This window comes from Rhinolophus ferrumequinum, chromosome 8 (genome assembly GCF_004115265.2).
Source record: "Rhinolophus ferrumequinum isolate MPI-CBG mRhiFer1 chromosome 8, mRhiFer1_v1.p, whole genome shotgun sequence".
NCBI classification, from domain to species: Eukaryota; Metazoa; Chordata; class Mammalia; order Chiroptera; family Rhinolophidae; genus Rhinolophus; species Rhinolophus ferrumequinum.
Genome location: NC_046291.1, coordinates 53,764,044 through 53,779,157, shown reverse-complemented (window position 1 = coordinate 53,779,157; position 15,114 = coordinate 53,764,044). Strand labels below are relative to the sequence as shown.

The following is a 15,114-nucleotide window of genomic DNA, read 5'->3' as shown; positions in this document are numbered from 1 at the left end:
GAACTGCATTCACATCAGAATTCTACAGCTTAATCAGCTGCATCTCCTAAGTCACGTTTTCTCGTCTGTAAAATGAGCATGCTAATGCCCTCCTCATAGTATTGCTTTAGAATCAACTGCGACCTTTCATGAAAAGTTTTAAAGCACAGTATCTCACATCATTCTAATACCTCTACTACTTTTTCTCTTTTAAGCATTAGTAGTTTCTGTAGTGTAGAAGAGTTGACAATATCAAAGTCTGAAGAGTGTTCTTCCAGTGCAGCTTTGTGGGTGGGAAGGGGAAGAATGAATGAGTAGCAGCTCTAGCCCATTCGAACAGAGTGGTTCCTCTTTAATCTCTTTCTCTATGGAGCTTCTCTGTAAGATTTTAAAAGGTTCTACTGCTTAAAAAAAAGAAAAACGTTGGAAATACTATTGAAAGACTAAAGGAACGAATGGTTTAGGACACAAACTATCTCCCCCTTAGAGGCGGCAGGCGGCTGCCTTCCATGAGGCGGTCCCTGAGGTGACAAACATGCAGCCACGTAGATGCTCACTGTCCTCCCCTAAAAGGTTGTTATTGTTTCCTTATGAAACATTCCATACGAATGTTTCCTCCCCTAAAAGGTTGTTATTTTCTCTCCTGCAGTAGTGCAGACGATCGTATGAATGTGGGGATCTTGGATATTTTTGGATTCGAGAACTTTCGGAGAAATTCTTTTGAGCAGCTCTGCATAAATATCGCCAATGAACAAATCCAGTACTATTTTAATCAGCACGTTTTTGCACTTGAGCAGGTAATAGTGAATTCTGAAGTCACTAAACTTGAGAAGGCGAAGTGTCTCCACGCTGCACACAATTTGAAGCAGAAACCCTGTTAGTCAGGCTAACAGATAAAAGGCTCTAAGAAAAAAACCACTGGTGAGGCAGTCCTGTCAAAATAAATCAACAGTCTAAATTTAGTCTGAAATAAAGAGGTCTTGATTTCTGTGGAAAGGTACATTTCCTCCCTTGAGTGGAGCTGGTGACAGGCCAGTTATTTAAATGTTGCTTCCAGACTGTTTCATGTGTATTTCTCAAAATGCTACAGTCTCTTCTACTGTATTTAAATAAAAATGTCTGTGATCGTGTCCAGAATGACACAGGATGATCCTGAATTCAGGACACAGGTTCTTGTTGTTCTTAACTCTCAAGCCAGTTATCCTCACCACCCCGCCCCCCCCCCCCCCCACACACACACACCGTCTCAGTAGATCCCACAGGAACTGGATATGTGTCTCTGGGTGAGGAGTAAGATATGTTCTTGATTTTCTCAAAATGGAAGTCTTTCCCCTATGAGTTTAATGGCAAATGAAACAGGGTGTGAAGTTAGTTGTACCCAAAGGTTAAGGGCCCTTCTCTTTCACTCTAACCCATACCCCAACCCCAAGATTCTCCTGTGTGAAATAGTAGCAATAATGAAACATTCTGCCCAAGCCCCTTGTTTTAATGTAAAAGTGAGGACATACAACCTACAATGTGGTTAGATAAACACAAAGACATGGAATGAAAATACCAGTATTTCTTTGATCACTGGAGCTAGATAAATCTGTACCATACTGCTCTCCCCACTCACCCTGCACAAAACTCAACCTTGTTTCAGTCCAGGTTCCTTCCATTTAATTTCCCAGGGAAATCTGGAGTTTTTCGAGTTTTTCAAACCAAGAGGATTCCCTTGCAGAATTCTTTGCAGAAGATAGAAATCTGCTTTTTTCCTGGTTTAAACCATACTTGTCACCAAAATGAAAGCTTTTTCAGCTTCCCTTCCTTTCTACACCATTTTCTAAAGGATGAGTTACCAAGTCAGTGTTTGGGAGACAGAGCCATTCTCCTTTGCCAGCTTCAGATGCCTGCCACAGGCTACCCGAAAACCAGACTTAAACCCAACCTTCAACAGTGTCACCTGCAGGAAGAGTTCTTTACTGCTCACAGAAAACACACCCTGTTTCCCACACCTGTTCAATGTTGCCAGACACAGAAAGCACATGCCAAAGCAGCCTCGTGGTACACAGGCCAGTTCTGGGCTGGAGAGATACACATTCTGTTTCCTTCCAGATGGAATATCACAATGAGGGCATTGACACAACACCTGTGGAGTATGAGGACAATCGCCCACTCTTGGATATGTTCCTCCAGAAACCCCTGGGACTGCTTGCACTTTTGGATGAGGAAAGCCGGTTTCCCCAAGCAACTGACCAGACCCTGGTTGGTAGGTAATTTTTGGGAAGGCATATATGCTCAGAAGAGACCTTGGCTTATGTGATCCAATAAGCGTGGTTTAATGATCTAGCCTGTGTATTTTGGCCACCTGGTGGTTTGTGAAATTGTAGACCCTGCTTTTGATGAATTGAAATGTTCAGCAAATATCCTGGTAGAATTTGTTATCTTAAAGCAAACCCATCTCTCAAACCCTCTTTACTATCCTGTGTCTGCAAATAGAAATACCATTACCCTGGGTAAATATCATTTTCATACCTTTTTCTCCCTTACTTCCCATAAGCAATACTTGCTTCTCCTCCATTTCATACCTTGCTCTCATATCACCACCTAGACCCCCATCCAATTTTGTCCAAGTTTGTATAGAAGCCCCGTCTGCTCTCCTGGCTTCCAGGCTCATATTCTACCCCCTCCATCCTAGACATCCAGCTAATTTAGTCTTTTTAAAGCCACCTTTTCATTAGTCGACTGTTACCTATGAGATGGTGATGAAACACCTCCTCCTGGCACTCCAGGCCCTTTATACTTTATCCCTGTTCGTCTTATCTCCTCCTCCTCCTCCTCAAATCTCAATATTGTACATGATGTTGGTCCTCACTGAGATTGTGAGAGGCTTAGGGCAACAAAGCTCTAGTTCTTGCATCCCTTTAGTACTTAGCACCGGTCCTCACACAGAGTAGGCTCTCAGTCACAACAATGCAAAATTGTTGAGGGAAAACAAAGTTTCCAGCCTTTCCCCAAATGGAAAATTGATTTGTGGGAGAGATCCACTTATAGGAGTTGAGATTGTCACCCTCATTGGTTTCCTTTTATCTATTAAATTGTCACAAGTTGCCAAGATGCGTTTAAACCAGGGTTATTTGCCTTCCATAGGATATCTTCGTGGTTCTAAAGCTAGTTGGCCGGACTTGTGGTGTCGTGAGTATCCGTGTTAGGAGTTCTTAGAACAGAACATGAGATCTTAGGGTACAGCCTGACACTAAAGGCAAGATGAAACAACTAAACGTAAAAGATGGGTATTGTAGATAGCTAAGATCATAGTTCTGTTTTCAAGGACCAATAAAAAGGCTCTGCAAATTGCCTAGTGGCAGGAAACCAGAGCTAGACACTTTTTCATGATTGTTGTTACCCCTGTAGAGAAGGTTATTTAGAAATATAATCTTGTAGGGAATCCTCATGCACAGTTGATGGGATGCAAATTGGTGCGGCCACTATGGAAAACAGTATGGAGGTTCCTCAAAATATTACAAATAGAACTACCTTATGATCCAGCAATTCCACTTTTGGGTATTTATCTGAAGAAATCCAAAACACAAATTTGAAAACATATGTGCACCCCTATGTTAATTGTAGCATTATTTACAATCACCAAGATATGGGAGCAACCTAAGTGCCCATCAGTAGACGACTGGCTAAAGAAATTGTGGTACATATACACAGTGGAATATTACTCAGCCATAAAAAAGAATGAAATCTTACCATTTGTGACAACATGGACCTGGAAGGTATTATGCTAAGTGAAATAAGTCAGACAGAGAAAGACAAATACCATATGATCTCATTTATATATGGAATTTAAAGTACAAAATAAATGAACAGACATAACAGAAACAGACTCATAGATGCAGGGAACAAGCTGACAGTTGCCAGATGGGAGGGAGGTTGGAGGTGGGGGTAAGACGAAGGGATTAAAAAAAAAAAAAGATGGGTATTGTTAATGCCCATCTTACGGGGGCATCTTTCTCCACCATTGTACATACAGTGATAATATCAGGCTGCTCTGAAATCCCTTTTACTGGGTCGCTCATGGTTCAAGGGTCATGTGTGTGTTTGAAGGAGCAAGCAATTCACATTGTAACTTTTAAACATGAAAATCCACACAGATAAATTTGAAGATAATCTACGATGCAAATACTTCTGGAGGCCCAAAGGCGTGGAGCTGTGCTTTGGCATTCAGCACTATGCGGGAAAGGTGAGACAACTGTGAGTTATTAATCCTGAACTTGACCAGGGGAAAGTGTCCACATTACCCTGTCTGTGCCACTCACGAAATTGCTTACAGATTCCTTCCTCCTCTGAATACTTCCTGAACACCTAATCATAGTCCCAAACTTTCTCAGTGGAGCCTCTCACAGAAAGCTGCCCCTGGCAAAGAGGCAGTTTCTTGCTGGGTGGCCGGCAGAACAACCATCTGCTTCTCACCTGAGGCTCGGCTTAGAAGGGACAGCTCTCCAGAGAGAAAACATATTACAGCTTTCGCAGTGCTTAGCGGTGAATGTCCAGATTCAGAAGTCATTTGGAGACGTGTAGGTAACAGAGGAGGGTTAATATCACAGTGCGGCTCAATTTTTTTTTAGCACGTTATGGATGTGTCTACAGGGCACCCACATGTCTAGATGAAAAGGAAAAGAAAATTTTCACTTCATCATCGTGATGTTAAGCTTTTACGACATTAACTGCAATTTCCACTTTTCATTCATTATGCCTCAGTCTCAATTTCAAGTTCGTGAAGGACATTAGTGACTGAAATCCTCAGGCCCATAGTCAACAACTCATTGCTTGAGTTCTCTCAAAAGAGCCATTTGTGTGTGTGATGTCAGAGGGATAGTGGATGGGGGGAGAGGGGTTGACACAGTGTGAGGGATATAAATGATAAACGTTTAACTATTACTTTGATATGTGCACCTACAACTAATAAATAAATAAATATATAAAAGTAAATATATATAAAAAAAGAGCCATTTGAATTATTGCTAATTGGTTCCAGTGGGGTCTGCTGAGACCCTGGGCCCAGAAAACAGGTAGGAGTTCAATAAAGGGCATTTTGGATTATTTTGTTGATTTGAGGTTTATTGGAATTATTTTTCAAATTCATATCGTGACATTGCAGTAAATTTCCCTGACTGAAAGTTGGTTGAAAGACAAACTAATACAAATGGAAGGGCAAAAAACATTCCTCTTCTTTCCTTCTAGGTTCTTTGGCTGGTCTGATAATTAAATTAACATAAGACAAGATTAACAGGACAAAAACAAATTTAGTTACATACCTTCAAGGCCGCATAAGAATATGAGACCCAAAGGGCAGCTGGGCCACTGCAGCTTATAGAACATCCTGAGCTAAGGAAAAGGACAGGGGCTTGGGGATACAAAGTGAAGGAGGGCCATTCGCAGGAAGGCAGAGGAGGTGCTTAGAAAACAAAAGTGTGCCCTATTGTGCAGATAAGTTTCTTAAGTAAAAAGGTATCTGTGGTAATACCCTCTTCCTGATACCTGTCTCCTTCCAATGTAAGTTTAGGGAGGAGGTAAAGAGCTTTTTCTGGACCTGCTGGGTTTTGATTACTTTTAGCTCAAAATAATCTTCCTGCCAGAGTGGCATGTTTTGGGGAGACTTATTCTGAACCCCTTCACAAGTAAATGGGATGGCTTTTCTCTTCACCTGGTTCATGATAGGATCTATTTTGGATCTTTGTTAGAAATTGCAATCCATTTTTTTGCCCTTAACTGAGGCGTTTACCTTAGCGTTGATGTCTGACTGCTTATTGAAGGCCCCCACATCTGAGACCCCAAATGGGGAGCCACGATACCCGCTCCCCATTCTCTTCTGCCTTCCATTCCTGTCCTCTTCCTCACTTCTCTGTCCTTTTGCACCTATTTCCTACCCACCCCTCTTCTTCCCTTTTTCTCCCTCTTCTTTCCTAATTTTAAGGGGGGGAAAACGATCCTTTTCTTTTTGGGTAGTGTCCTTCCAGAATTCGTTTGCCACTCAACACTTATTTCTCTGACCTGGATCCCCTCTCCCTGAGAACTGAGACCTGCTCAGCATCCCTGAGCAATCACTCAGGTGCTGTGAGTGGTACCTTGGGAAGCGGTGAGACTACAGTGGTTGTGAGCATGGAGCCAAGCGGCCTGGTGTTGGAGGCCTGCCCACCACTTGTGAAATGTGTGACCACGGGCACATTGTTCCGCCTCCCTCTGAGCTTCTGTTTGCCCACCAGTACAATGGAGGTAATAAGAGTGCTTACCTCGTAGGATGGGTGCTTCACATATCGCGAGGGCCTAATATATTTGAATAATTATTCTGATGTGATATATCTTCGATACAACTCTTTTCTTCAAAGAGCAACTGAACAAGAAGTGAAGATAAACCGGCCTGTCAAAAATTACATATTTCCCCCTGGTGGTCTAGGTTGAAAATCATGGCTGTGTCAAGATGAATTCTATACAGAGGTCGATTCATGACTGACCTCAGACAACTTGCCAGTGTCACCAATCGTGGACGGTATTGGCTAACTTGAGATTTGCTATTCATCTTGCAGGTATTATATGATGCTTCTGGGGTTCTTGAGAAAAACAGAGACACTCTCCCTGCTGATGTGGTTGTAGTCCTGAGAACATCAGAAAACAAGCTTCTTCAGCAACTCTTCTCAATCCCTTTAACCAAAACAGGTACTTGCCCCCACCCCCACCCCACCTCGCTCCACCCCTGTCAGCCCTGGGCCTGATGCTTTTACAAGTTCTGCTGGGGTTTTCCAGGTAGTGTCTAAATACTGCTAGCGCTGTACTAACATTTTGGAATTTAAGCAGGGGTAAAGGTCTGTCCATCTAAGTTCAAGAAAAAGAAGGTGATTGTTTCTTTTGCAATCTACTTACACAACATCAGTATACACACAGGTACACACACACATTTTCTATAACATCAACTCTTAAACTTCTCTTTTTTCTGCCTGCCTCTTTTCATTCTTCCATTTATAAAACCATATGTTATTAATTAATGCGAAACACTCTAGGGTGGTCTCAGTTTACCTAGAATTATTAGGAAGATTATTTCTATTCACGTATGATTCCAAGTGAGGGGAGTATGGTGACTCAAAGTCATCCAATCATGGGATTCTCAGAGGTCACTTGGTCCAACTTCCCGCCCAGTCGTCGACCACACCCCACCACTCTCCTAACCAACCTGGAACAGGTCCATCACTGGCCTCCAGACGCAGCCTTTGCCTACTTACAGTCCATTTGTACTGAGTTGCTCACTCAGTCCTCATGCCAGGAAGCAGGAAGCGAGGGCCAAAGAATGGAACTTCCCGCTCTTTGATGTTTCACCAAATAAGCTCTAATTGGGTTAAGCTCCTTTTATTTTACCTGGGATTCTGCTATCTTTGGCTGAGCAGCACACTCAATCTTCCCACTGCTCTTTTCTCAAGGGCTTTATATTTTTGAGGCGATATCTGCAAACAGCTGCGGGTATGATTTTAAGAAAGGAGAGAGAGAAACCTCTTTATCATTGTTCATAAGTTTCTCTTCTTTTCTTCCCACATCCATCTTGAAATCCTCAGCACCCGTGTCTAGCATAAGCCCTTTGCATGTTAAAAGACAGGGCTGCCAGATCTGATTCTTAGCAACATGCAGAAGAGTGAAAACCTTGGTTAAGAAAAAAGCCACAGTCTACAAACTTTGCTTTGTCTTAACTTGGAAGGAAAGTTGAAACCAGGTTCTTAACTTTCTTAAAACATGCTCCTATAAACAGAAGTAGTAGGGTGCCAACCAGAAGGCTCCCCTCCAGCTTCCTCTCCAGACCTCTCTTGGGCATAGCCAGGATTTGATGCATTGTCAGCTTCAGGGAAAGTGGGCACAGCTGGTGTCCCCTCACCAGACACCAAGGTGTAGACTCATCAGACGACCTTTGCAGAGGTGAAGACACGGCCATTATTAATAGGAGATGTATTCTTTGAAATAAAATATATACAAATAACTTGTTGGCTGACATTTACACTCTCCCATAGATAGAAGTAACGACTTGTCAAATCTATTCACAACTTTGGAAGTTCCTATTTTTCAACATTTGGCAAAATAAAAATAACTTCACAGTTTAGGCCGCTAGGTGACACTACATAGAAGTCAGGCTCTGCCTCCAGCCTTCTGTTCTTTCTGATCACCTAAAAGCGGGAAGGAACAGGAACAAAGGGATAGCCTCCGTTTTTTTTGTTTGTTTGTTTTGCTTGTTTTTTCTCCGAAAGAGCTTTCCTCCTGTCTTTTAACTCTTTCTGAATCTTGCCTTGAAATTGCACTCCACACCACCTGGAGGAAACAAAAGTGAAAATCAAGAGTAGAAAAAATATGTCTTCCAAAGAAGCTTCCTTATATTTGTGAGTTGTATATTATGCATAATAGTTGCTTTTGAAACCCGAAGCTTTATTTTCTCTCTATTTGAGTATAATTAAGAAGTCATGAATACACACCATAACTAGTAAGCATAATTCTGTTTTCTTTTTCATGTAAAAATGCTTTCAATCAACAAACATTTATAGAACAGCTTCTAATAATGAGGCACTGTTTAGGCAAGCGAAGGGGGATGTAGCGATAAAGATAATAAGGCTTTACCCAAAAGCAACTGGAACTTTCCTTTACCTTCACTTCCTGTCTAGAATTAGGCATTAATTTATCTCTGTATGAAGTATTTGACCTCAAAACCTCAGTTCTAAAGAAAATGTTGAAGGTCAGAATAATAATTAAGCTCCTAATTTTTAAAACATCCGTATTCTATATTTTTTGGTTGTATTTTATTACAGCCTTTGAAGGTGGGAAAACCTTAAAGGACAGAAATAGACTGTGCTGTTTTTGCTGAAATCGCAAATACCTGTTTTAGGCACGCACCCCTTTCCAAGGAGGACGCACCTGTACATCTCAGCATTCTGGCTGGAAGCAAGGCCCCACACATCCTGGCATTTTGGAAAAGAGTACGCTAATATATTCAGTACACGAGAAACCATTTTCTCGATCATTTTAATTTTTATTTATCCTTTTCAAACCCTTAAATACTTGGAGGGGGCACTAGTTCAGTGAGCACAGACGTTATGGGCAATTACTTTACAAATTTCTTTCAGGGGATGTACTACAGAGAGGAAGGAAAAGGTCAAAGTTGGGAAGCTTTGGAGGCTGTTCGCCCCAAACTTAAAAAAGACGTCCAGCACTGCACACTCAGTTCTGAGAGGAGAGACCGTGTGGGGTGTTGGCCGTGCTCTGGCCCTGGTCTTGACGGTGGTTACATGGATGTTTGCGTTGTCATGTTTATTGTGCCATCCATTTCTGTTTTGTACACTTCTCCGTACGTGCTTTCCATTTCCTAATGATATCTCCCTCCCCCCGAAAAAACATAGAGAAGTCTTAAAATGCAAAGAAAAATTTCAATTTCTTTCTCTAAGATTTCCTGTCCAGTTAAGTTGAAGTTTCTGGTAGCTAGACTGTTGCTGTTCTTTGCTTTCCAATACACTCCTGTCCTTTTAAGTCCGCCTCCTGTCTGAGATGCTGGGCGGGTAACAATCCCTTCTTTAGTAGATATCAAACAGAAGTATTGGTCCTTGGTTTAATCTCTTATCAAGATCAAGAGAATTAACCTCTGCATCTGTTTGTGTGAAACCATAATATAAAATCAGAGAGTAATCCAGTCGGCATTTTCCTGTTCCTGTACCTGCCTTCCTGTTCACGTTGTACATCCCCAGATACTGAAACAGTTAAAAAAAAAAAGAGAGAGAGAGAGTGTGAGACCATGAGGTCCAGGTCGTCAGCTTCTCCCAGGTTTCTGCAGCCCCCTCACCAGCAGCTGCTTCTGCTGGCACAGAGCTGCATCTGGTGGGGAGACGCCGCTGCCTGAGGGGCACGCTGTCATCCCATCGTACTCAGTGTCAGTCGGGTAAATGGAGGCAGCTGCAGTCAATATGGATTCTCTTACATGACCATTTTGTGGCCTGCAGATGGGTCACTTCAGGCATGGTGAAATTTTCTTTGTAATTTTTCCTATTGATGGGAAAGTCTCTGAAGATTTTATGTGTGAAAATTTGATGTGGCAGCAGCACTGCTTTCTAACCCTTCAGCTGGGATGTTTCAAACTGAATGATCTAGGTAGAAAAACATTAAAAGGAAAGATGTTATCACAAGGTGTCGTGGCATATTTTCCTATTTGGGTAATGTTCCACTTGTTACTAGTAAACTAGAGAAAAGTTCAAAAGGCTCAGGGACAGAAAGAGAAGAGGCGGTTTCAAAAGAAACTTGAAAAACCCCATTTCTGTCTTTGAATCGTGAATTCTGACTTCCATATAGTAGTTTGAGGTTTTAAAGGCATTAGGAACTTGGGAGAAACTAGAAAACACAAGAGGACGAGGGAATGTTGTCTGAGCCTGAAAGTCTGGTTTTGCTTCAGAATCTAGAACTGAATTTTGTCTCCATTACCTTCTTCTGTCTGAGGACTCTCAGATCTCTCCCTTGGAATCTGATTTATAGTAAAAATCAACTGTAAAGTCTCTCTATCTTGACTTCTACTGTTTCCTCTTTTTATTTGGATAAGGAGGGAGCAAGATGAGCCCCCACATTATATCTGCAAAGCACTATATCACCTTCACTGCTAAAATGCTTGCTGTTGATTGTCTGTTCCTGATTCTGCAACTCCCCAAATTAACAGCATTAAGCTCTTAAGAGGATACCTTTTAGTAACTATCTCTCAGAGTTTTCATTTTCCATTTATGGCTGCTCCTCCAGCCTGGCAGTTCCACAAGTGACTCTAGCAGAATGAGCTGATTCTAAATGACAAAGCCCAGGGTCAGAGACATGGACAGAGCTGGGCTCTTCCTGAAACGGAGGCTCTAATGAGCCAACCTTGTCAGGGAGCCCTGGTGAGTTAGTTCCCCCTCATGCAGAGACCCGCTTTTTTCCATTTCGTTTGGGAGTGTATCTCAGATAATTATGTAAATTATCACTCAACAGATAATTATGTAAATTTCATCTTTCTAGCTATGGTGTTATGTGTAGGTGCTTTTCTAGAAAAAATAGAAGAAAGTCCCTGCCAGAATAGTGAGGGACAGATAGACTGCCAAATCCTAAAATGTATTAAAAAAGCACCAAAAATGTAAATCCTAAACAGACATGTAAATCAATAAATGGGGGCAATGTAAGCACTGTGTCTATACAAGTAAAAAAGTAAAAGGAAAAGTCATGGAAAATACCATGGGTCAACATGGGAAAGAGTTCTTTTAACTAAGAAAGCCTTGTTGGAAGAGATTTAATTTTTTAAAAAAACGACAGAGAGGGAGAGACTAGAGGAAATTGAGCAGTCTGGGAGTAATAGGACATTCTAAGCCAGGATCCATAGCCAGGGAGGGAGAGGGAGGTGGAAGTGGGATGATTAAATGACTAGGACCCAGAGGAAAGGACTCAGGGCAGAGGAGGGAAGCAAGATGGAAAAATGATGGCAAGCTGCTGAGTGGAGGGGCAGGTTCCTGATGCTGATGTGTGATGCTGTAGGTTTTCAGGGTGGGCTTCTGAAGAGAACAGGGTCAGGGTGAGAAAGAAAATCTTAAGCAGAGGTGTTAAAGACTGACTATAAAGAACCAGGTTGTTTCCAAGGAGTCTCTGTGGAGTTGTGTGGGAATAGATGCTCAATAAATACTTTTACATTCTACATTTAGATCTAGCACTTATTTTGAATTAATTTTTATATAAGGTGCGAGATTGACATTAATTTTTTTCCATAAGTATATCCAGTTGTTCAAAACCATTTATTGAAATGACTGTCCTTTCACCATTGAATTGCTTTTACATTTGTCAAAAAACAATTGGTTATATTTGTGTGGGTCTGTTTCATTGATCACTGTTTTGACTCTCATAGCTTTCATAGTAAGTCTTAAAAACAGGTAGCATAATTCCTCCAACTTAATTCTTTTTTTTCAAAATTGTTTTGGCTATACCACTTCCTTTGCCTATAAATTTTAAAAACAGCTTGTCTATATCTATAAAAAAACAAAAACAAAATTGTATGTAATTAAACAATTATGAATCTAAAAAACAAAACAAAACTACTGGGGCTTTGATTGGAATTGCATAAAATCTGTAGATTAATTTCGGAAGAATTGACATCTTTACTGTTTTGAATCTTTCAATCCATGAACATGGTATGTCTCTTAAGTTGGATCTTCTTTGATTTTTTTAATCAGTATTTTCAGCATGCAGATCCTGCACATGTTTTTTTTTAGATTTACACCTAAGTATTTCCATATTTGGAGCTAGTATAATTTTTTTAAATTTTGGTTTTCACTTGTTCAGTGCTAGTACTGTATATAGAAATGCCATTGCTTTGTGTGGACTGATACTGTCCCCCACAGCCTTGCTAAGCTCACTTGTTAGTTCTAGGAGTTTTGCTTGGTTTGATTTTGGTTTTGTAGATTCCTAGGGATTTTCTACATAGACAGTTTGTTGTCTGTAAATAAGAATCCTTTTATTTTTCTTTCCAATCTTATGCCTTTTATTTCTTTTCCTTGCCTTATTTAACTGGATAGTACTCTCAGTATAATGTTGAATAGAAGTGGTGAGAGGAGCCATCCTTGCTTTGTTCTTGATCTCAGAGGGAAAGTAGTCTTTCACCATTGAGTATGATGTTAACTATAGGTTTTGTGTAGGTGCCCTTGTACTTGCTAGGTACCTGGAACATTTTTTCCCCAAAACCTAACAATGGCTAGCTTCTTCATTTTCTTCAGGTTTTTCCTCAAAATCTACCTTTTCTACCTACCCTAGTTAAAATTTCAACCTACTCAACATTTTATGTCCCCATTTCCTGTTTCATTTTCCTCCTTAGCACTTATCATTACTTTACATATTATATGTACTCATTTGTCTTGTTTATTATCTATCTTCCTCCACTACAATGTAAGTTCCAGGATGACAGAACCTTTTGTCTGGTTTTTCCATAACTGTATCCTCAAAGTCTTGAACGATACCTAGCATATAGTAGCCACTCAGTATATATTAGCTGAATAAATAAATAGATGGTTGAACAAACTCTACCTAGTCACCCACCTTTGCTCCCATTTTCTGTCTTCCTTCTAATCTAAATGATTGAACTATCTCTGCTCTTATTGCAAGCCAGCTGTCCAGGAATGCCCTCTGCATTGCTTCCCCTCTTAACTTCACAAGGATGTTAATCCTGTAATTCTTCTTCTTCTTTTCTGCATCATCTTTTTATTCCTCTTGATGTGATCATTCTTATCAACATAGTATCTTCTATCTTTTTCACTCCTTGTTACATGTTGAATTGGGTCACCCCAAAATGACATGTTGAAGTCCTAACCCCCAGTGCCTCAAAATGTGACTTTATTTGGAAATAGGTTCTTTAAGAGGTAATCAAGGTAAATTGAAGTCATCAAAGTGAGCCTGAATCCAATATGACTGTGTCCTTATAAAAAAGGAAATTTTGGACGCAGAGACACACGCGGGGAGAGCACCATGTGCAGATGAAGGCAGAGAGTGGGGTGACTCATCTGCAGCTTCTCTCACCTGAACCTCCTCACTAGGCCCTGTTTCTGCTCTTGCCTCATACAGCCTGACAGCTAAATTGCAGTCTTTCCAAAAATGTAAATCTGATCATGTCACTTCCCTGCGTAAAGCCTCCAATGGCTCTTCATCACACATAGAATAAAATCCAAACTCCTTTCTTTGTCTACAAACTCTTCCATGATCTGTCCCTCTCTGCCTCTGTCCCCATCTCCTTGAACTCTACCCCTCACTCTCTGTCTTCATTCTGTTCCTCAGATATTCCGAGCCTTTTCCAGTCTGTACCAGCTGCTCACTCTGCCTGGAACATGCTTCCCCCAGATCTTTACAGGTCTACGTCTATCTTATGATCCAGAATTCAGCTTAAATGTCATTTCCAAGGAGGAGACTTCTCTGTCCATCCATTAGAAGGTAGCCCCATATTCTCACTCATCCAGTCGTATCACCCCATGTAAATGTCTCCATTGGGAGATGATATTGTCCTGTCAAGCTCTGTCCCACCCTTCTCCTCCAGTCCCCCATGTTAGCCTGCGAGCTCCTTGAGAGCAGAGCCTTTATGGGTCCACTGTATCCCTGGGACCCAGAGCAATACCCAGTGTGTAGTTAAGTCCTCAGTAAATATTTGTTAAAAACTCAGTAACTCCTGCAAGGTAGAAACTAAAGCTGAACTCCAAGTCTTAACTCCCAGTTTGTAGTAATTTATTAGGGCTGCCATAACAAGGTACCATGAACTAAAAGGGGCTTAAACAAACAAACAAAAATTATTATGTCACAGTTCTGAATGCTAGAAGTCCAAGATCCAGATGCTGGCAGGTTTGATTTCTTCTGAGGCCTTTCTCCTTGGTTTGTAGATGGCTGCCTTCTCAGTAGCCTTCCATGGTCACCCTTTGGTCTGTGTGTATATTGTCTGTGTCCTAATCTCCTCTTCTTATAAGGACAACAGCCACATTGGATTAGGGCCCACGCATATGACCTCATTTGAACTTAATCATCATTTAAGGGTTCTGTGCTACCTCCAAATGCAGTCACATTCTGAGGTACTGGGGGTTAAGACTTCAACATGTGAATTGGGGGTGGGAAGAGGGTACAATTCAGCCCACAACAGATCACTGAGAGCTGAGGGAGCTGTCTGATATGAGTACCCTTACCTGTGGGGCATATGAGGGCCAATATCTTTCCCAGTAAAGTCCAGGGACAGTTGTGACCGGCCAGAGAGAGTTTGTAGCCTCACCAGTCAGGGAAACAGAGCTCTGACCTGTTTTCTTCCTCCTCCTTCCCACATCAGAGGAGCCAGCACAGAGAAGAGGTGTGTAAGATAAGACTTCCTCAAGCCATGAAAGCATCAATCCAGCCTGAAGGAAAAGGGAGAGTGGGAAAAAGAGCTTTGGATTGATAATGCTATTAAAGGTTAAAAATAAATAAGAATGAATCTTCCAAACCAAAAGTAATCTTTAATAACAGAAAAGCTATGAAATGGGCTGAAAGGTGGTTAAAGGAGCTTCCATCTTCATAGAAAGGTGAGGCATTAGTATGAGTGGGGAAGTTACAGGCTTTAAAAGTGGAACT

At 41.3% G+C, this 15,114-nt stretch overlaps 1 protein-coding gene across 1 annotated transcript in view; it reads left to right on the top strand.

The window, feature by feature from the left end:
- MYO3B (myosin IIIB) overlaps positions 1 to 15,114 on the top strand; it is a 386,500-nt gene that overhangs the window by 166,245 nt on the left and 205,141 nt on the right. The window contains exons 19-22 of the mRNA XM_033111465.1: positions 629 to 776; positions 2,074 to 2,227; positions 4,119 to 4,207; positions 6,552 to 6,681. Coding sequence (XP_032967356.1) covers positions 629 to 776; positions 2,074 to 2,227; positions 4,119 to 4,207; positions 6,552 to 6,681 — 521 coding nt within the window. The remainder of the gene's footprint in view (positions 1 to 628; positions 777 to 2,073; positions 2,228 to 4,118; positions 4,208 to 6,551; positions 6,682 to 15,114) is intronic.